The sequence below is a fragment of the Nicotiana tomentosiformis genome, chromosome 8 (genome assembly GCF_000390325.3).
Source record: "Nicotiana tomentosiformis chromosome 8, ASM39032v3, whole genome shotgun sequence".
NCBI lineage: Eukaryota > Viridiplantae > Streptophyta > Magnoliopsida > Solanales > Solanaceae > Nicotiana > Nicotiana tomentosiformis.
In genome coordinates this window covers 84,090,687-84,111,842 of record NC_090819.1, presented here as the reverse complement: position 1 = coordinate 84,111,842, position 21,156 = coordinate 84,090,687, and the positions used below count along the sequence as shown (strand labels likewise).

General features: G+C 39.9%; 1 protein-coding gene across 1 annotated transcript in view; it reads right to left on the bottom strand.

Annotated features, from left to right (window-relative positions):
- LOC104093489 (uncharacterized) overlaps window positions 1-21,156 on the bottom strand; it is a 102,587-nt gene that overhangs the window by 4,336 nt on the left and 77,095 nt on the right. Inside the window, exons 28-35 of the mRNA XM_070182474.1 lie at window positions 10,226-10,588; window positions 9,621-9,722; window positions 8,051-8,194; window positions 7,447-7,535; window positions 6,802-6,884; window positions 6,595-6,710; window positions 5,850-5,935; window positions 5,307-5,406 (exon numbers count right to left, since the gene is read on the bottom strand). Coding sequence (XP_070038575.1) covers window positions 5,307-5,406; window positions 5,850-5,935; window positions 6,595-6,710; window positions 6,802-6,884; window positions 7,447-7,535; window positions 8,051-8,194; window positions 9,621-9,722; window positions 10,226-10,588 — 1,083 coding nt within the window. The remainder of the gene's footprint in view (window positions 1-5,306; window positions 5,407-5,849; window positions 5,936-6,594; window positions 6,711-6,801; window positions 6,885-7,446; window positions 7,536-8,050; window positions 8,195-9,620; window positions 9,723-10,225; window positions 10,589-21,156) is intronic.

Genomic DNA, 21,156 nt, shown 5'->3' with positions numbered 1-21,156 from the left:
TGAGCAACTGCTTGACCCAAACTAACTCACACGTCGCCATAGCCATGGCCCGATATTCGGCTTCGGCGCTAGATCGAGCAACTACATTCTGTTTCTTGCTCTTCCACGAGACCAAATTACCTCCTACTAGAACACAATATCCAGACGTAGAACGTCTATCAAAAGGTGATCCTGCCCAATCAGCATCTGTGTACCCAACAATCTGCTCGTGGCCTCGATCCTCGAATAGTAATCCTTTGCCTGGAGCTGACTTTATATACCGAAGAATGCGAACAACTGCATCCCAGTGACTATCACATGGAGAATCCATAAACTGACTTACAACACTTACCGGAAAAGAAATGTCAGGTCTAGTCACTGTGAGGTAATTCAATTTGCCAACCAACCTCCTATATCTCGTAGGGTCTCTAAGAGGGTCCCCATGTCCAGGCAGAAGCTTAACATTCGGATCCATAGGAGAGTCAATAGGTCTGCAACCCATCATTCCAGTCTCCTCAAGAATGTCTAAGGCATACTTTCGCTGTGAAATAACAATACCTGAGCTAGACTGAGCGACCTCAATACCTAGAAAATACTTCAATCTGCCCAGATCCTTAGTCTGGAAGTGCTGAAAGAGATGTTCCTTCAGATTAGTAATACCATCCTGATCATTACCAGTAATAACAATATCATCAACATAAACCACTAGATAAATACACAGATTAGGAGCAGAATGCCGATAAAACACAGAGTGATCAGCCTCACTACGAGTCATGCCGAACTCCTGAATAATTGTGCTGAACTTACCAAACCAAGCTCGAGGGGACTGTTTCAAACCATATAGTGACTTGCGCAATCTGCACACACAACCATTAAACTCCCCCTGAGCAACAAAACCAGGTGGTTGCTCCATATAAACTTCTTCCTCAAGATCACCGTGGAGAAAAGCATTCTTAATGTCTAACTGATAAAGAGGCCAATGACGTACAACAGCCATGGACAAAAAGAGACGAATAGATGCTACTTTAGCCACGGGAGAGAAAGTATCACTATAATCAAGCCCAAAAATCTAAGTATATCCTTCTGCAACAAGACGAGCCTTAAGCCGATCAACCTGGCCATCCGGGCCGACTTTGACTGCATAAACCCAACGACAACCAACAGTAGACTTACCTGCAGGAAGAGGAACAAGCTCCCAAGTGTCACTCGCATGTAAAGCAGACATCTCGTCAATCATAGCATGTCGCCATCCTGGATGAGATAGTGCCTCACCTGTAGACTTAGGGATAGAAACAGTGGACAAAGAAGATATAAAAGCATAATGTGGTGACGACAGACGATGATAACTTAAACCGACATAGTGGGGATTAGGATTAAGTGTGGATCGTACACCTTTGCGGAGTGCAATTGGTTGACTAAGAGGAGACAAGTCCGCAGTAGGTGCAGAATCTGATGCGGGGCGTGAATCACCTGGGCCTGATGCTGGATGTGGACGACGATGATAAGTCAAGAATGGTGGAGCTGCAGAAGGTTGAACTGGATTATGTGGAGGAACTGGAGCTATAGGTGGTGGAGCTACAACCGGAATTGTAGGTGGTCCATAACCTTACTCCAAGAACAGATAAGTTAGCTCCTCGTGCTCTTAAGTGCGTATTTCTGGGTTTCTCGAGAACACAAAAGGGGTATCGATGCTACTCTCCTGACCTCCAGCGGTACCTTATGTCCGCTGATGTTACCTTCTTTGAAACCCAATCATACTTCACAGGTTCAGGTCATCACTTAGATATTTCTGAGGTACTACCAGTTTCATCTTTTGGAGATTCAGTCACTCCAGCTCCACCACCTACAGCTCCAGTTGTAGCTCCACCACCTATAGCTCCAGTTGTAGGGTATCCTTAATCAACTACGGAAAGGAATATGGCAAGCTGGTCGTTATAGTCGACGTCATCGACCAAAACAGGGCTCTTGTTGATGCTCCCGACATGGTGAGGAGCCAAATTAACTTCAAGAGACTTTCCCTCACAGATATCAAAATTGACATCAAAAGAATCCCAAAGAAGAAGACCTTGGTTGAGGCTATGGAAGCTGCTGATGTGAAGACCAAGTGGGAGAACAGTTCTTGGGGAAGGAAGTTGATAGTGCAGAAGAGGAGGGCTGCACTTAATGATTTTGACATGTTCAAGCTTATGTTGGCAAAGATTAAGAGGGCCGGAGTTGTGAGACAAGAGCTTGCAAAGCTTAAGAAGACTGCTGCTTAAGAACTCTCTGATTAGTGCAATTGATATATAGGCCTTTTGGATATTGTATTTTCTTTAGCTTTGAGAGATATTATAACAGAAGCTATCTCAGACGATTTCTGCCTACATGCTTTATACTGAAGGAACTCAATATACTCTGCTAAAGAAACCATCCGACTATTCAAAGTATCGGTCCCCATGTCGCTACAATTTGTAGTAGTAGCTGAAGAAATAGCTTGAAAAACACTGTTTACAGAGGTAAAGCAGAACACTGTTCTGCGCCAGAACACTGTTTTACGCCAGAAACACTGTAGCTCGCCGGAAAATTCCAAAGTTGTCGGAATTTGTTGTAACCCGGATGGATAGACTCGGAATTCCTTTGTGAGCAAGCTGTCCGGAAGAAATATTTTCAAAAACAAAATGGCCAGAGAAGTCATTGTTCACGCCGGAAAATATAAAAGTGGCCGGAATTTGATTTGAATTAGATGGGTAGGCTCGGAATTTTAAGGAGAACACACTGTCCTGAAGAAGCTTCGCGAAAAAAATGGCCGGAAAGTAGCCGGAACCCTCGCCGGAAAAGTTATTTCCGGCACGTGGAGGAGCGGGGCGGCTTTTCTGCCGGATAAAATTTCAAGGGGTTGGTAGTCGAAGGGTGATCTACCTGATGATGGTGTTGGTTTTAGCACAACACCGACAGAAAGTGACTTTCACTTAGACAAGCCTTAGGTCACCGGAAAAATTACACGATGACTAAGTTCTTTCTTCCCGGTTAACGCTGGAATGACGCACAGCGATCTGTTCTCACTAATGCTCTGATACCATGTGAGAAGGCACGGGAGAATATATGTTATTGATATATTGAATGAATAAATACAATACAAGAGGTCCCTATTTATAGCTATACACTACAAGGAGATATTACTCCTCTTCCAATGTGGGACAAGACTACACTATACATATCTATAAACTAACAGTTCTGATTGCCAATGAAGCTGTGGATTCAAGAACTAAACAGAAGAAGCCGGGAATTCTTTGTAAACTAGACATCGAAAAAGCATATGATAATGTAAACGGGAACTTCTTGTTAAATATGCTATGCCAAATGGGTTTTGGGGTAAAATGGATCAACTGGTTAAATATTCTATCTCCACTGTCAGATTTTCAATCATCATAAATGGATCTCCTGAGGGTTTTTTCCCTGCCCATAGAGGTCTAAGGCAAGGTGATCCTTTATCTCCCTTTCTCTTCATATTACTCATGGAAGGTCTGAATAACATGATTAAAACAGCAAAAAAGCAATGGGTGGATCAAAGGGTTTGAGGTAGCTAGAAGTGGAAACAATAGTGTGGAGATCACACACCTTCAATATGCTTCAATATGCTGATGTTACATTAATCTTCTGCGGCGCAGAAAAGGAGCAACTGAGGTTTCTAAGAGTTATTCTAATACTGTTTGAAGGAATTTCAGGACTTCATGTTAATTGGAAAAAGAGCCATCTTTACCCAATAATTGAAGTACCTGATATGGAACAATTGGCACTAATCTTGGGAGGTGAAGTAGAAACTCTACCTACTGTCTATCTTGGCATGCCTTTGGGTGCCAAATCTAAATCCAAAGAGATATGGAACAATACTATTGAAAAGTGTGAGAAGAAGCTGTCCAGATGAAAATCCCAGTACCTATCAATGGGAGGAAGACTCATCCTCGTCAACTCAGTTTTAGATGCACTCCCAACATATATGATGTCACTCTTCCTTATTCCTGCAGGAGTTATACAGAGATTGGACAAACTAAGAAGAACCTTTTCGTGGCAAGGGAACAGAGAAAAAAGGGTTTTTCACTTAGTCAAGTGGAAATCTCTTATAGTTGGCAGAGCTCATGGTGGACTAGGCATCCGGAATTTGAAGGACCATAGCAAGGCTCTTAAGATGAAATGGCTATGGAGGTATTCTCAAGAACCCCAAACTTTATGGGGTAATGTGATCAAAGCCAAATATGGTGAGGAAGACAAGTGGATAACAAAGGAAGTAAATACAACATATGGAGTTAGCTTATGGAGATCCATCAGTCACTCTGGCCTATTCTAAAGAACAACTCATCCATCAAAGTGCAAGATGGCAATAAAACCTCCTTCTGGAAAGATAACTGGTTGGGAGATGGATGCTTAAAGGACCTCTACCCTGACATGTATGTTCTGGCACAACACCAACACAACACAGTAGCTGAAATGGGCCCTCCGCCAAGCATGAACACTTATTTTTAGGAGAAATTTGAATGATTGGGAGGTGGCCAGAATGACCGACTTCATCAAACATCTGGAAAGATTCATAGGTTTACAGAGTGGGGTGGACACAATAAGGTGGCAGGGACATAACAATGGCATCTATAAGGTGAATGTAGCATACAAGATCCTGAATCAAGCTAACCAGCAGATTAACAACTGGCCTTGGAAGCATATATGGAAAATCAAGATTCCCTGTAACGTAGCATGTTTTTCTTAGTTACTAGCAAAGGAGGATGTTCTGACACAAGACAATCTTATAAAGAGAGGGATTCAATTGTGCTCAAGATGTCACTTATGTGGAGAAGATGTTGAGACAGTTAGCCATCTATTTTTACATTGCAAGATAATTGACCAGTTATGCAAGATTTTTATTAATCTCAGGGGCATAGCTTGGACAATACCTAGTAAGATTACTGAAGTTCTTTTAAGTTGGGATAAAGTTGGAACTGGAGCAAGAGATAGAAATAGATGGAGAACTATCCCAGCATGTATTTGGTGGACAATCTGGAAAGAAAAGAATTCCAGATGTTTTGAGGATAGAAGAAACTCTGTGTAGAAGATCAAGCTTAATTGTGTTTTACTTTTTTGCTTTTGGTGTAAACAGATCTACGCAGAAGATACTGTTTCAATCCTAGATGTCCTAGAATCTTGTTAGGCCTGAGGACCAAGTTTTTTTCTTTTGGCTACTCACTTGTAAATATGGTTTCAGTACAACCTGTGTACTGATTTTATTATAATATACAATATGTTACCATCTCAAATTTTTTTTAGATATTTAACCTCTGAAGTTCATGATCGTAACGAACCTGATGTGCAACATACTGAACATCAGCCACACTTCCACTTCTGGATGCAATTTGGAATGCACTTTTGAGACGCCCGCAGACAACACAAGCAAGTACTTTCCTGGGAAAGCCAAGCTAAAAAATGAGGCGGCACTCAAAGTTTACCAGCTAGTTTTTAAATTAAGAGCATAGAAATTAAAAGTATATTATTGAATTGTGCAGACCGTCTCATCTAAAAAGCTTAACCTATTAGTTGCTTGATCTGTTAGAGAACACACACTTCACTTTATTTATTTTACGTATGCACATGAAAATATTTTGTTGTTGGCCTGATATTATTCATCTGCATATTGAAGATCATCATGAGCAATGCTAAGTAAATTTTTCCGAACTTTTGCAGCATACAAGATGCAACTTTACATCACCCGTGATTTCATCCTCAATGATCTGGATAATCTCCAGACTTTAATTCCTTAAGATTTAGAGTAGATGCAACAGTAGAAAATATACTGCCCTGTTTTTAAAAGATTCTAACATGCAAACAACTTTCTTAAATAAACTGACCTGTGGCTACTAGTCAACATGTCAATCAGGCGGTCAGGTCGCTCTTTGTGTTTATTTGCATACACATTGATGGCTGCTCCCAAAACCTAAAACATAATAGAATTCGTTAAATATGCCGTCAGATCATTAGAAACTAGTGTAAATAGAAACCAAGCAGTACAAAACTAGGTTTAGATAGAAATACTACTATCCTTATAAATCAGATTCTATTGTTGGAAAAATAATAGAATCCATTAACGTTTGGCTTCTTGGGATGTTCTTATGCAATTCTACTGTTGACAAGATGAAATTTAGAATAATGACTTCAGAGCTCTTCTACCAAGATGGTCTGCACTAACAAAAGATTAGTTATCAATACCTGAATGAATGACAGAACGATCAGAGGAGGTTATCAATTCCGAGCTTTAGTACTTGGCTTAGTGGCCGTTAAACAATCATGAAGCATAAGATCATTGAAATAGGTTACCATTGTGGGTGATAGTTAAAACTGTTTTAAAATATAACAGTTGAACCGGGAGAAGTGGAGTAGACTTGATACATGTCACCTTAACAACAAAATAAATAGTACACTAGTGTAGAATCTATGCCCCCGACCCCACACACACTTTATTATATTTGACCCTCCCAAATACGAGCATTCCTTAAGATATGAGTTATAAAAAAGAAAAGGGAAAGACAGGCCAATCATCTGTTGCGGAATAGACAAAGCAACACACATTGAAGACAACTGCATTAATAAAAATACCTGATCCCAATCATCATCATCAATGGTTCCTTTAATGTTCCTAAAGAACTCCGTGAGTTGGCTTCCCCTCTTTCTCTCAGCAAGTGATGCAGCAACACCAGCATATATGTCAACAGCTGAAACAGTTGAGCATAAACCAATAGTAAATTCTACTACGGGAGCATACCCTGGAAAAGTTTTGAAGAAAGTTGAAAGTACATGAACTACCTGGAAGGTTGAACCCATGGATCACCTGGAAAGCCAAGTCGAAATTCCTCTCAGCAAGAGTCTCTGCAATTTCACACCTCCTCCTGCATAATGTTGGCAATGTTAAATATATACGTTAGTATATATCTAAGTCAATAATATAAAAATTCTTCCCAATTCTGTTATTATTTAAAATTTGGTATTTATGTAATTTTTCTAAAGTAATAACTTCCTTTATTTCATGCAGTCTAAAGTTTCATCACCTCATGTAATCTAAACTCCTCTATAAATCTCATGTAGACTAAACTCCTATATAAGAGCCCTGTCGTACATTTTCGACAACCATACAAAAAAGAATTCTCATTTTAAATGGAATTAGAGCCTCAACCATCTTTATAGGAAACCTAAATAGTCCTGCGCGGTTAAAGTTTTTCCCTTGTCATAATTTAGTGTAACCGTTCCTGTGGCACCGCCTATTCCAGCTATTGCAAAATATTTTCTAACACTTCTTTTTCTCTTCTACCAGAGTCCGAGTATTGAACCCCTACGCTGAACATTGAAATTTTGGTTAATGTCTCGAAAAACTTCTCTTCTTTTTCTTCATTTTTTTTGAGCCTGGTAACATTTCATTAAAAACAAACGCACAAAAACCCAAGACTAACACACCTGAAAGTTTCAGGATCATTTGGATTCCCAAAAAGTGAATGTTTCCACTGTGGTCCTTCTGCATCATTAAAGCATTTGACAACATCTATCTGCAAATCAGGAAGCATAAACAATCATGAACTCAAGATAGACGTGAAACAACTTAAGCATCAAACCCTTATGAGTGCTAATGATCATGTCCAATCCACATACTGAATGACGTTAGAAGCATTATCATTAGATATGATGTCAGAAGTCATTTACAAATCCTGTTTCCTCCATCCTCTCTAATCAGTAAATGGCTCATTTTGACAGAAGGAATTCTCCTAGTAATGAACGAGAGTTCTATGCTATTGATAGAGTAAGAAATGAAATGCAGGATTCAAACATCTTGCTTTTCTGAGAAGAACCTCCCGTTATTCTGGATTCTTACAGAAGTTACGTGTGAAATTAAAAGGGCTATCTTTCAGAGCATCAACTCTCGGATAACAGAGAATAAGGTTCTGAAAACAGAACATCAAAAATGAAAGAAGCAACAAGAAAGCAACAATGGTATGCACCTAACTGCATTTGGCTGACAGGTGAAGATATTTCCAATCTCAGTTTATTAGCATCCCATGCTTACCTGAATAGCAACTCTAGCAGAAAATTTGACAAGTCCTTCTTCAGTTAGTTTCTCAGAGGCACTTTTTCCTCGGATGCCCTTGGTAATAAGCTTAGTAGACTCTCCTGCTTTATGTCGCGCTGACAAGCCTTCCTCAAAATGCATCTATATCACAAATGAAGAATACGCAGACCACACAGGAGTTAGAGCACAAGTTAGCAACTAAAACCCCACAGAAGGTGAAAGCAATCCTTGCATAGGGAAAGAGGGGATGATCAAAAGATGCAGATAAAGAATATGGAAACAGCATATCTGCTGGCAATGCAATAAAGAAATAGCAAAAGAGAAAACAATTTGTGATAATTCACAAGAAGAACAAATATGTATACAAAGCAATTGAGGTGCCAGTGAACTGTCAGGTTATATATATCCCGTGTCATTTATGTCGAGCAACAATCATCTCAAACTACTTACCCATGCATATATACAATTTTCTGTTCGGCTGATGTATAAATACAATAATCTATACTTATTTATATCCATGTAATTTCTGCTTTTATATACTATAGATACAGATATACTAAAGATACAAGATATAGGCGGATATGATTTTTCTAAAGAAGTCTTAGTAAGACCATATTGCTGATACTAACTTATCTGACATAAAAACTAACACATTCTAATTAATGTAATATACATAATAATATAATAAATAACTATATATACACACATACAACACACATATATTTTTTATTTGACCAAGCAATCAACTTTTTGCTAAAAGAATTTTCATAAATTCATTCCTAATAAGAATTCATTATTAACCAATTTTTTATATACGCAATTAGATATTATTAAGATCCTGATAAGGTCTTTCTGTGGAAATATAAGTGTCAAAACATAAGGAAATAAATTAAGCCGGATTTCTTAAGACTATCCTAGAATTTCAGACAAATTTCACCACCAAATCATATTTTGACATTCCGCTATATCAACTATACTTTAACTGTTAGATAATCATAGTCTATGATAGCATCACTGCGTCCATCGCTATCACATATAACCATATGTGAAACGTTCACCTCATACAACTCTCCAGAGGGCATAAATAAATCTATGGACGCTTTCTTATTCTTTTTCTTGATATGTTTGTCATACAGAGTCAAAATCCATTCTAAGGTCCCAAATTAGACCAATGAAACTATCTGCTATATCTAGAACTAATAAATAAGTGCTTCAATTGATTCCATCAATTAAGAATTATCATTTTTCACATATAAATTTCAATCTCAAAGTTGCAAATATAGTAAAAAAATAAGGAATTCTATTTCAAGAATGGTCCAATTCAAGGAGTAACCAGCCATTATTCAGGTCTGCATTCCTTGCATTAGAAGCACGCTGCTTATAAAATTGCACCTTGCCAGTATTTTTTGGCTTCCCTAAGCATCTAAACTTGGTTTGATAACTAGGACAGAGAAAAGAGAGCACAGCACCTGAGCTTAGCGTTTGTAAAACCAATAATTCATTGATGACCATAAACACCATCTATAAAGCAGATGTGCAGCAGAACAAATTCTTAAAATGGACTGACCTTGGCATTCTCCAAGTGTCTTATAGCTTCTTCCTGAGAAGAAGAATTCATAAACAATTGTATGCAACAAAGCCCAGCTGCCACATGATCCTTCTTTGTCACCTGATTATCGTGCAATTTTAAAATACACAGGACGGAGACATGGCATTAGTACATAGTTATATACAGAAAATGGAAGCAAATCGATTAGGGCAACCTATCAGAGAATATGATCAAATTTTGGAGTGAAGCTTGTGGAAAAACAGAAAGATTGAGCTTCTTGAGGTTTACCAAAGCACCTAAACCAGCACTACCGGAACCCATACATGAAATCTAAAGAAATTAGCAAAATGTTTTTGCTTAAAAGCTGAAGCATTTCTTAAAAACTGGGTTACAGCATAATAAGTCAGATCAGAGAGGCAGTCTACTCTTAGTCAATCTTTCGTCAAGTGTATCTGATGAAGTGGATGTATTTCACTAGCCAATTAATTTTATCTCCATCAATTAAAGGTCTATAATTCCAGAGGCACGTGTAAAGAAATTTAACATCAACCTCGACAACAGGGTCACCATTTACTTCATTTTTCCAAATGAAAGAGTTCAAAGCAAAAGATAGTGAATAATACCTGAAACTTGTATAAATAATTGAAATGCTTGTGATTTTCACAATAATTACAGATGCGAGAAAGTGCTGCAGTTGTATGTTTGTTCACTGATGGATCCTGTGATGTTATATTTGAAGTTCTTCCTGACAGTACTTCCTCCAAAACAGGCATGGCTCCATAAGCAGTGCACAAATCACACAATAGATCAAGGGTCCCATAATCTGTTGCCAAAGGATCTTGTCGTTGAGGGGAAGAAGATGAAGTAACAACGCCTGAAGATGGTTGAGGAGGTGGAGGAACAGAATTGGGAGGGAAAAATAACAAGCAAGCATCCTTGTAGTGCCCATGTCGAAACATGAAATCAAGCAGATGTTGACGAGCGTACTGCATTTCAAAGCGTAATACATCAGTGGTTATACAGATATCAAGCAAGCCTAACTGCTCTACATGGAAAAAATGAAGATTTGCAAGATCAATAAGCAGAAGAACAATATGGAAGGATGAAGAAAAAAATTGAGCAAGGTGGTGACGGAGGGAAGAGCCATGCATAGCAAGCATCTAAACATTTAGGTTGTGCTCTCGTCCAAGAGGAAGGAAACAACTCATTCAATCTCCGAAGACAATATTCCTCCCATCCGATTTACAAAATATGCTTCCTATTCTAGCAAGAGCCCAAATGTTGACCCTTTTCTACCATGCTATACATCTTTTCACAAGTTAGAAGAACATGAAACAATTGTTTCTATAACTAACGAAAAATTCTTGTGTTATCATTACATAATCTCTTTCAAGATATCAAGTATGATGGTATATTTGTATATATACACTGACTCAAAACAATACATGTTTATAAGTAGGGGCATGCAAATAATGGAGACAGCAGAAATAGACATCTGGCAGGTTGAGGAAGCTGAAACTCTAAAAATACACACAACAGGGGAGGAGATAGAGGGGAACTGGACACATCATTATGGGTCTATCAGAATGTGATCAAATTAAGCAAGCAATTTGGGATTGATTTCCAGGGGTGCGAAAAGGAGGCAATGGCATGTTCACGAAAATCGACAACAGTAGGCAAGTAAAGAGACACAAGGCAGAATTTTCAATTGCTGCTACTCCTAAAAAGAAAGGCATGCAAGAATTGAAAGGGCTGGTTATTGACATGAAATTCAAAAGTAATGGAACCAGATACAAAGGGAGAGGAGATCAATGTGGATTAATGAATATTAAATTCTATCATGGAATATGAGGGGGCTGAACCACATGGATAGGAGAAGGGTGATAAACAACTTGATCTTTAAATTGAAGGCCGATATATTTTGTTTTCAAGAGACAAAATTAGTAGGGGATATTACAGATAAAGTCAAACAATTACGGGGGAATAGGGGAGTCAAATTTGCACAATTGGAGGCCGGTGGAACTAGAGGGGGTATCCTAATTATGTGGGATAGCAAAGTTTGGGAGGGGGAGATTGTGGCTAGTGGGGCATTTACCCTAACCTGCAAATTTGTTTCTCAACTGCAAGACCTTAATTGGAACTTAACAGGGGTTTATGCCCCTAACTGTGACAAAGAAGGCAAGAGGTGTGGTGGGAGATTGGGGCTGCTAGGGGACTATTCAATGGACCATGGGTTTTAGCTGGTGATTTTCACATAGTTAGATTCCCCTCTGAGAAGAGGAATTGTGTTAGAAGTGTGAGAAAGCAGGGGAAAAATATTATTATCTTCTGTTAAGTAGTTAATCATGTATAGTGTCCTACATCGGGAAGTAGATACTTATTATTATGTAATCACTGTATATGAAAAGGGCATTGTACAACACTTTAGAGAAGGAATAAGATTTTTCTCTCGTGCTTTCTCACATCTTCCATTAAGTGTTTTACAATAGCCCTATTTATAACTATACACAATACATATTCTACTCATATTCCATGTGGGACTAGGGTTATTTACATAACTATCTAACACTCCCCTTTAAGCCGGTTCATATAAATCATATGTATCGAGCTAGTTACATATGTAACTAATACGAGGACCAGTGAGGGACTTAGTAAAAATATCTGCAAGTTGATCATTCGACTTCACAAACTTTGTAGCTGTGAGAAGGCACGGGAGAAAATATGTTATTGATATATTGAATGAATGAATAATACAACACAAGAGCCTTATTTATAGCTATACTATACAAGGACATACTACTCCTCTACCAATGTGGGACACTATGTACATGCTGTAACTTAACACTCCCCCTCAAGCCGGTGCATACAAATCATATGTACCGAGCTTGTTACATATATAACTAATACGAGGACCAGTGAGAGACTTGGTAAAAATATCTGCAAGTTGATCATTTGACCTCACAAACTTTGTAGCAATCTCTCCTGAAAGTATCTTTTCTCTGACGAAGTGACAATCAATCTCAATGTGTTTAGTTCTCTCATGGAACACCGGATTTGATGCAATATGAAGGGCAGCTTGATTATCGCACACAAGTTCCATCCGACTGATTTCACCAAATTTCAACTCCTTGAGCAATTGTTTGGTCCAGACTAGCTCACATGTTGCCATAGCCATTGCTCGATATTCTGCTTCTGCACTAGACCGAGCAACTACATTCTGTTTCTTGCTCTTCCAGGACAGCAAATTTCCTCCTACTAAAACACAATATCCAGAGGTAGAACGTCTATCAGAAGGTGATCCTGCCCAATTAGCATCTGAGTATCCAATGATCTGCTCATGACCTCGATCCTCAAAGAGTAACCCTTTGCCTGGAGCCGATTTTATATATCGAATAATGCGGACAACTGCATCCCAATGACTATCACAGGGAGAACTCATAAACTGACTTACAACACTCACAGGATAGGAAATGTCGGGTCTAGTTACTGTGAGATAATTTAATTTTCCAACCAGCCGCCTATAGCTTGCAGGATCGCTAAGCGGCTCCCCCTGTCCTGGCATAAGTTTAGAATTCGGATCCATCGGAGTGTCAACAGGTCTGCAACCTATCATCCCCGTCTCCTCAAGAATATCTAAAGCATATTTTCTTTGAGAAATAACAATACCTGAGCTAGACTGGGCAACCTCAATACCCAGAAAGTACTTCAATCTGCCTAGATCCTTAGTTTGGAAGTGCTGGAAGAGATGCTGCTTCAGATTGGTAATACCATCCTGATCATTGCCAGTAATAACAATATCATCAACATAGACTACCAGATAAATACAGAGACTTGAAGCAGAGTGCCGATAAAACACAGAGTGATCAGCTTCACTACGAATCATGCCAAACTCCTGGATAACCGCGCTGAACTTACCAAACCAGGCTCGAGGAGACTGCTTTAGACCATAAAGTGACCGACGCAAGCGACATACAAGGCCACGAGACTCCCCCTGAGCAACAAAACCAGGTGGTTGCTCCATATAAACCTCATCCTCAAGATCACCGTGAAGAAAGGCATTTTTAATGTCCAGCTGATAGAGAGGCCAATGACGAACCGCAGCCATGGATAGAAAAATGCGGACTGAAGCCACTTTAGCCACGGGAGAGAAGGTATCACTGTAATCGAGCCCAAATATCTGAGTATATCCTTTGGCAACAAGACGGGCCTTAAGTCGATCAATCTGTCCATCGGGACCAACTTTGACTGCATAAACCCAACGACAACCAACAGTAGATTTACCTGAGGGAAGAGGAACAAGCTCCCAAGTACCACTTGTATGTAAAGCAGACATCTCGTCACTCATAGCCTGTCGCCATCCTGGATGAGACAACGCTTCACCTGTAGACTTAGGGATGGAAACCGAGGACAAAGAAGATATAAAAGCATAATGGGGAGATGACAGGCGATGATAGCTCAAACCGACATAATGAGGATTAGGGTTAAGTGTGGTCCGTATACCTTTCCGAAGTGCAATCGGTGTACTAGGAGCAGGATCCGCAGCAGGAGCAGGGTCAGGTGCAGGACGAGAACCAGTTGGGCCTGATGGAGGACGCAAACGACGATGATAAGTCAAGAGTGGTGTTCCTGTGGCCGGGGAACTAAGGGGAACAACACTAGACTCCTCTGTGGTCGAAGGTGGAGGAGGAGCTATAGTGAACTCCTCAAAGGTCGGTATAGGTAAGACCTCAGATATATCATGGTGGTCAGCAGAGGTAAAGAAAGGTTTAGACTCAAAAAATGTGACGTCAGCTGACATAAGGTACCTACGAAGATCTGGAGAATAACAACGATATCCCTTCTGAACACGAGAATAACCAAGGAAGACACACTTGAGAGCACGGGGAGCTAACTTATCTTTCCCAGGGGCTAAGTTATGAACAAAACACATGCTCCCAAAAACACGAGGTGGAAGAGAGTACAAGGGTGACTGGGGAAACAATACTGAATGCGGAATCTGATTCTTGATAGGAGATGAAGGCATCCGATTAATCAAATAACAAGCTGTGAGAACTGCATCGCCCCAAAAACGCAACGGAACACGGGATTCAATTAGAAGTGTGCGAGCAGTCTCAATAAGGTGCCTATTCTTTCTCTCAGCAATCCCATTTTGTTGAGGGGTATAAGGACAAGATGTCTGATGAATAATTCCCTGAGAAGTCATAAACTGCTGAAATTGAGAAGATAAATATTCTAAGGCATTATCACTGCGAAAAATGCGAATAGAAACACCAAATTGGTTTTTGATTTCAGCACAGAAACTCTGGAATATAGAAAATAACTCAGAACGATCTTTCATTAAGAAAAGCCAAGTACATCTTGAATAATCATCAATGAAACTGACAAAGTAGCGAAACCCCAAGGATGAACTGACTCTACTAGGACCCCATATATCAGAATGAACTAAGGAAAAGATAGACTCTGCATGACTCTCAACACTACGTGAAAAGGAGGCTCGGGGATGTTTCCCAAGTTGACACGACTCACAATCTAATGTAGACAAACTAGATAAACTAGGCACCATCTTCTGAAGTTTGGATAAACTCGGATGTCCTAAACGTCTGTGGATTAGATCTGGAGAATCTGTAACAAGACATGTTGTGGAAGGACTGAGTGAGTTAAGGTAGTAAAGGCCTTCTGATTCACGTCCGGTACCAATTGTCTGTCCCGTACTGCGGTCCTGCATAATAAAAGAATCGTCAATAAAATATATACCACAATGGAGGGCACGAGTCAAACGACTAACAGATGCAAGACTAAAAGGACAGCCAGGGACATAAAGAACGGAATCTAGGGTGATAGAAGACAAGGGATTAGCTTGTCCAACTCCTTTTGCCTTAGTTTGACATCCATTGGCTAAAGTAACAGTGGGAAGAGACTGTGAATATACAATATTTGACAAAAGTGATATATTACCAGAGATGTGATCAGAAGCGCCGGAGTCCATGACCCATGGGCCAAGAGTGCTAGACTGGGAAACACAAGCAAAAGAATTACCAGAAAAGGAAGTATCAGTCTGAGCAACTGAGGCTACTTGTGGAGATGTCTGCTTACTTGCTCGATACTGAAGGAGCTCATTATATTCTTCTTTAGATAAAGAAAATCCTTGGTTACCTGGAGTCTCGGTCTGAGCAATGAAAGCATTTTTGGGTGGACGACCATGTAAGGAATAACACATTTCACGAGTGTGTCCGAGTTTGTGACAATAAGAACACTTGGGTCTAGATCTTCCAAAACGACCTCCTCCTCGTCTATGCTCCATAGTTTGAGATGCCCGAACATCCATTGTCTGGGATGCAAGAACAGAGGAATCAAGTATCTGTGATGAGATCACTGGTGGACTTGGTGCTGCAGCAAGGCGGAGTAATCGAGAGAATAATTCATCAACTGTCGGGACAGACGGACTAGCCAAAATCTGGTCGCGTACTGAATCAAGATCATTAGGAAGTCCAGCGAGGGTAAGAACGAGAAACATCTTCTGTCGCTGCTCTTGTTGTTTTTCAACACTAGCAGAAACTGGCATCAGCTTCTCAAATTCCTCCATGACTGCCTGTACTTGACCCAAGTAAGTAGACATATCCAATTCCTGCTTCTTTAAGTTTGTCATCCGTGATATCACATCATAGAAGCGAGATATGTCATTAGTGTATAAGGTGCGTGCCTTTGCCCAAACCAAATAACATGTCTGGAATGGACGAAACAAGGGCATCAACTTGGAATCAATAGATCGCCACAAGATGCTACATAACTGAGCATCGATTTTTGCCCAAAGTGCTATTGCCTTTTCATCTCCATCGCTAGACTGTTTGATTAGATGATCTTGAACACCTTGACCTCTACACCATAACTCGACAGATGAAGCCCAAGCTAAGTAGTTTGAACCTCCCATTAGAGGTTCTGAGGTAATAATAGCACTAGAGTTTCCAGAATTCATGTTTCTAGACCCAAAAGCATCAAATCCCAAAGACATTGTTGCAAATTATTACCAAATAGGAGAAAGAATCAACTGTAATCTGCTGAAACAGTGTACGAAAACACAAAAACAGAATACTGAAAACTGTAGCTGCCGGAATAGTACTGTAGCTGCCGGAAAAAACTCAAAGTTATCGGAATGAAATGAAAACAGTAGGGGTAGGATCGGAATTACCAGGCGACCCAACTGTTCTGAAGGAAGATTTTCAAAAGATGGCCGGAAGTGGTCGTACGCGCCGGCGCGTGAGCTCACGCGCTGAGCTTCTGGTGGCGCGTGGAGGCGCGTGAGGCTGCTTCTGCCGGAGTTGTTCACTGGGGTTTGGTCGCCGGACAGTGACGACTCTTGTGGTAGTGTTGGATTTTGCACAACACTGACTGAGATAAAACAGACGCAAACAGCCTTAAAAAGTCGCCGGAAAAAGACTTCCGGTGACTAATTTCTCTTCCCGGAATCGCTGGAATTTATGCACAGCGATAAATCTCTCACAATTGCTCTGATACCATGTGAGAAGGCACGGGAGAAAATATGTTATTGATATATTGAATGAATGAATAATACAACACAAGAGCCTTATTTATAGCTATACTATACAAGGACATACTACTCCTCTACCAATGTGGGACACTATGTACATGCTGTAACTTAACAGTAGCAATATCTCCTAAGAGTATCTTTTCTTTGACGAAGTGACAGTCAATCTCAATGTGGAACACGGGATTTAATGCGATATGAAGGGCAGCTTGATTATCACACAAGTTCCATCTTGCTGATCTCATCAAATTTTAACTTCTTGAGCAAACATTTGATCCAAACTAGCTCACATGTTGCCACAACCATTGCTCGATATTCTGCTTCTGCACTAGACCGAGCAACCACATTATGTTTCTTGCTCTTCCAAGATCAAATTACCTCCTACTAAAATACAATATCCAGATGTAGACCGTCTATTAAAAGGTGATCCTGCCCGGTCAACATCTGATTATCCAACAATTTGCTCATGGCCTCGATCTTCAAACAATAATCATTTGCCTGGAGCCGATTTTATATACCGAAGAATGCAGACAACTACATCCCAATGACTATCACATGGAGAATCCATAAACTGACTCACCACACTCACAGGAAAGGAAATGTCAGGTCTAGTCACTGTGAAGTAATTTAATTTACCAACCAGCCGCCTATATCTCGCAGGATCGCGATCCATAGAAGTGTCAACAGGTCTACATCCTATCATTCTTGTCTCTTCAACAATGTTTAAGGCATACTTCCATTGTGAGATCACAATATCTGAGCTAGACTGAGCGACCTCAATACCAAAAAATACTTTAATTTGCGCAGATCCTTAGTCTGAATGTGCTGAAAGAGATGTTGTTCAACTTAGTAATACCATCCTAGTTATTGCGGTAATAACAATATCATCAACAAAACCACCAGATACATACAAAAATTTGAAGCAGAATGTTGATAAATCACAGAGTGATCAGTTTCACTACGAGTCATGCCAAACTCCTGAATAATTGAACTGAACTTACCAAACCATGCTCGAGGAGACTGCTTTATACCATAGAGGGACTGGCGCAACCGACATACAAGGCCACTAGACTCCCCCTGAGCAACAAAACCAGGTGGTTTCTCCATATAAACCTCATCCGCAAGGTCACCGTGAAGAAAAGCATTCTTAATATCCAACTGATAGAAAGGCCAATAGCGAACAACAACCATGGATAGAAAAAGGCGGACTGATGCTATTTTAGCCACGAGATAGAAAGTATCACAGCAATCGAGCCCAAATATCTGAGTATATCCTTTGGCAACAAGACGAGCCTTAAGTCGATCAACTTGGCCATCTGGATCAACTTTAACTGCATAATCCCAACGACAACCAACAATAGATTTACCCGAAGGAAGAGGAACAACTCCCAAGTACCACTTATATGTAAAGCAGACATCTCGCCAATCATAGCCTGCCGCCATCCTGAATGAGGCAATGTTTCACCTATAGACTTAGGGATGGAAACAGAGGACAAAGTGATGCAAATACATAATGGGAGATAGTGACTGAATCTCCAAAAGATGGAACTGGTAGCACCTTAGAAATATCTAAGTGATTACCTGGACCTGTGAAGTATGATTGGGTTTCAAAAAAGGTAACATCAGCAGACATAAGGTACAGCTGGAGATCAGGTGAATAGCATCAATATCCCTTTTGCATTCTCGAGTAACCCAGAAATACGCACTTAAGAGCACGAGGAGCTAACTCATCTTTTCCTGGAGTAAGGTTATGAAAAAAACAAGTGCTCCCAAAGACATGGGTGGAAAAGTGGAAAAGAGAACAAAGATGAGTGGGGAAACAAGGCAGAGAATGGAACTTGATTTTGGATAGCTGAGGATAGCATACGATTAATAAGATAACAAAATGTAAGAACTGCATCCCCCCAAAAATGCAATGGAACATGAGATTGTATGAGTAGGGTACGAGCAATTTCAATAAGATGTTTATTCTTTCTTTCAGCTACCCCATTTTGTTAAAATGTGTACGAACAAGATGTTTGATGAATAATCCCATGAGAGTTCATAAACTGCTGAAATGGGTAAGACAAATACACTAGGGCATTATCACTACGAAATGTGCGGATAGAAACCTCAAATTGATTTTGAATTTTAGCGTGGAAGGTCTGAAAATTTTTATCAAAAATATCCAAGTGCACCTGGAATAATCATCAATAAAACTGACAAAGTAGCGGAATCCTATGGTAGAACTGACCTGACTAGGACCTCAAACATCTGAATGGACTAAAGTAAAAGGTGACTCTACTCGATTATCAAGATGCCGAGGGAAATGGGAGCGGGTATGCTTACCGAGCTGACATGACTCACACTCTAGAGTGGACAAGTGAGATAAACTAGGTACCATTTTCTGAAGTTTTGACAAACTGGGATGTCCTAACAGTTTATGTAATAAATATGGTGAATCGATAACAGGACAAGTTGTTGAAGGAAGACAAGATGTGAGTCCATGTGATTTAGCAAGGATAAGATAATAAAGACCATTTGATTCACACTCGTTACCAATGATCAGCCCCGTACCGCATTCCTGTATTAAAAAAAGGTCATCAAGAAATAAAACATAGCATTTAAGTAATTTGGCTAAGCGATTAAAAGGACTACCATGAACATAAAGAACTGAATCTAAAAGTTAGGAAAAAAGTGGACTTGCTTGACCTATTCCAGTTGCCATGGTTTGACACCCGTTGGCCGTTGTGACTGTTGGAAGAGATTGAGTGACCCAAGAATCGGAGGATGAAGATTGGGAGACACAAATCACGATATTACCTGTTTGAACAATGGAAGTTATCTATGAAGATGTTTGTTTACATGCTTTGTACTGAATGAACTCAATATAATCTCATAGTATTGGATCCCATTTTGCTACAACCAGTCTCTCAAATTTTTGACTAAAGGTTGTATTGGTAAACCTTGGAATGCCAAATCAGAACAAGTTAAGTTGGAGATTTGTTTTTCTTTGGGAAAACACTGTTCACACCAGAAAAAACATTGTTCACGCCGGAAAACAGTGATTACTTGCCGGAAAATAAAAAGGTTGTCGGAATTTGGTGTAACCTGGATGGGTGGGCTCGGAAACACCTCGCGACCGAACTGTCCTCAAGAGGTTTTGCGGGAAAGTAGCTGGAAAGACTCACACGCGCCGGGAGAACTGTAGCTTTTGACGGCGTGTGACGTCCGTTGTCGGAGATTCTGGCTGCAATTTGTTTGCTCGCCAGAGGATTCTTTTTTTTTTTTTTATGAAGTAAGAGAATTGTATTAAAGGCATCAAGAAGATGCAAGAAGTACAAAACAGAGATACATAAAGACATAGTCAGCTATATAGACAAAAACTAGGTTAAAGCTAAAGAGTTGACGAAGTCCAAAAGATTAATAGGACAATTGAAAGGAGCTAAGTTCTGCCAACTATATAACCATATAAGACATCTAGCCTTAAGTGCGTATGTAGGAGTTGATATCCCATCAAAACATCTGCGATTCCTTTCTGTCCAAACACACCACAAAATACAAGAAGGGATCATCTGCCATACTTTACTGATGGATTTATCAACTTTCCATGAAGACCAGCTTTCATAGGTATCCTTAATGTTCTGAGGCATGACCCAGCTTAAACCAAAGATGACTGTTAGTTTATAGATATGTATAGTGTAGTCTTGTCCCACATTGGAAGAGGAGTAATATCTCCTTGTAGTGTATAGCTATAAATAGGGACCTCTTGTATTGTATTTATCATCCAATATCAATAACATATTTTCTCCCGTGCCTTCTCACATGGTATCAGAGCATTAGTGAGAAAAGATCGTTGTGCGTCATTCCAGCGTTAACCGGGAAGAAAGAACTTAGTCATCGTGTAATTTTTCCGGTGACCTAAGGCTTGTCTAAGTGAAAGTCACGTTCCGTCGGTGTTGTGCTAAAACCAACACCACCACGAGATAGATCACCCTCCGACTACCAACCCCTGAAATTTTATCCGGCAGA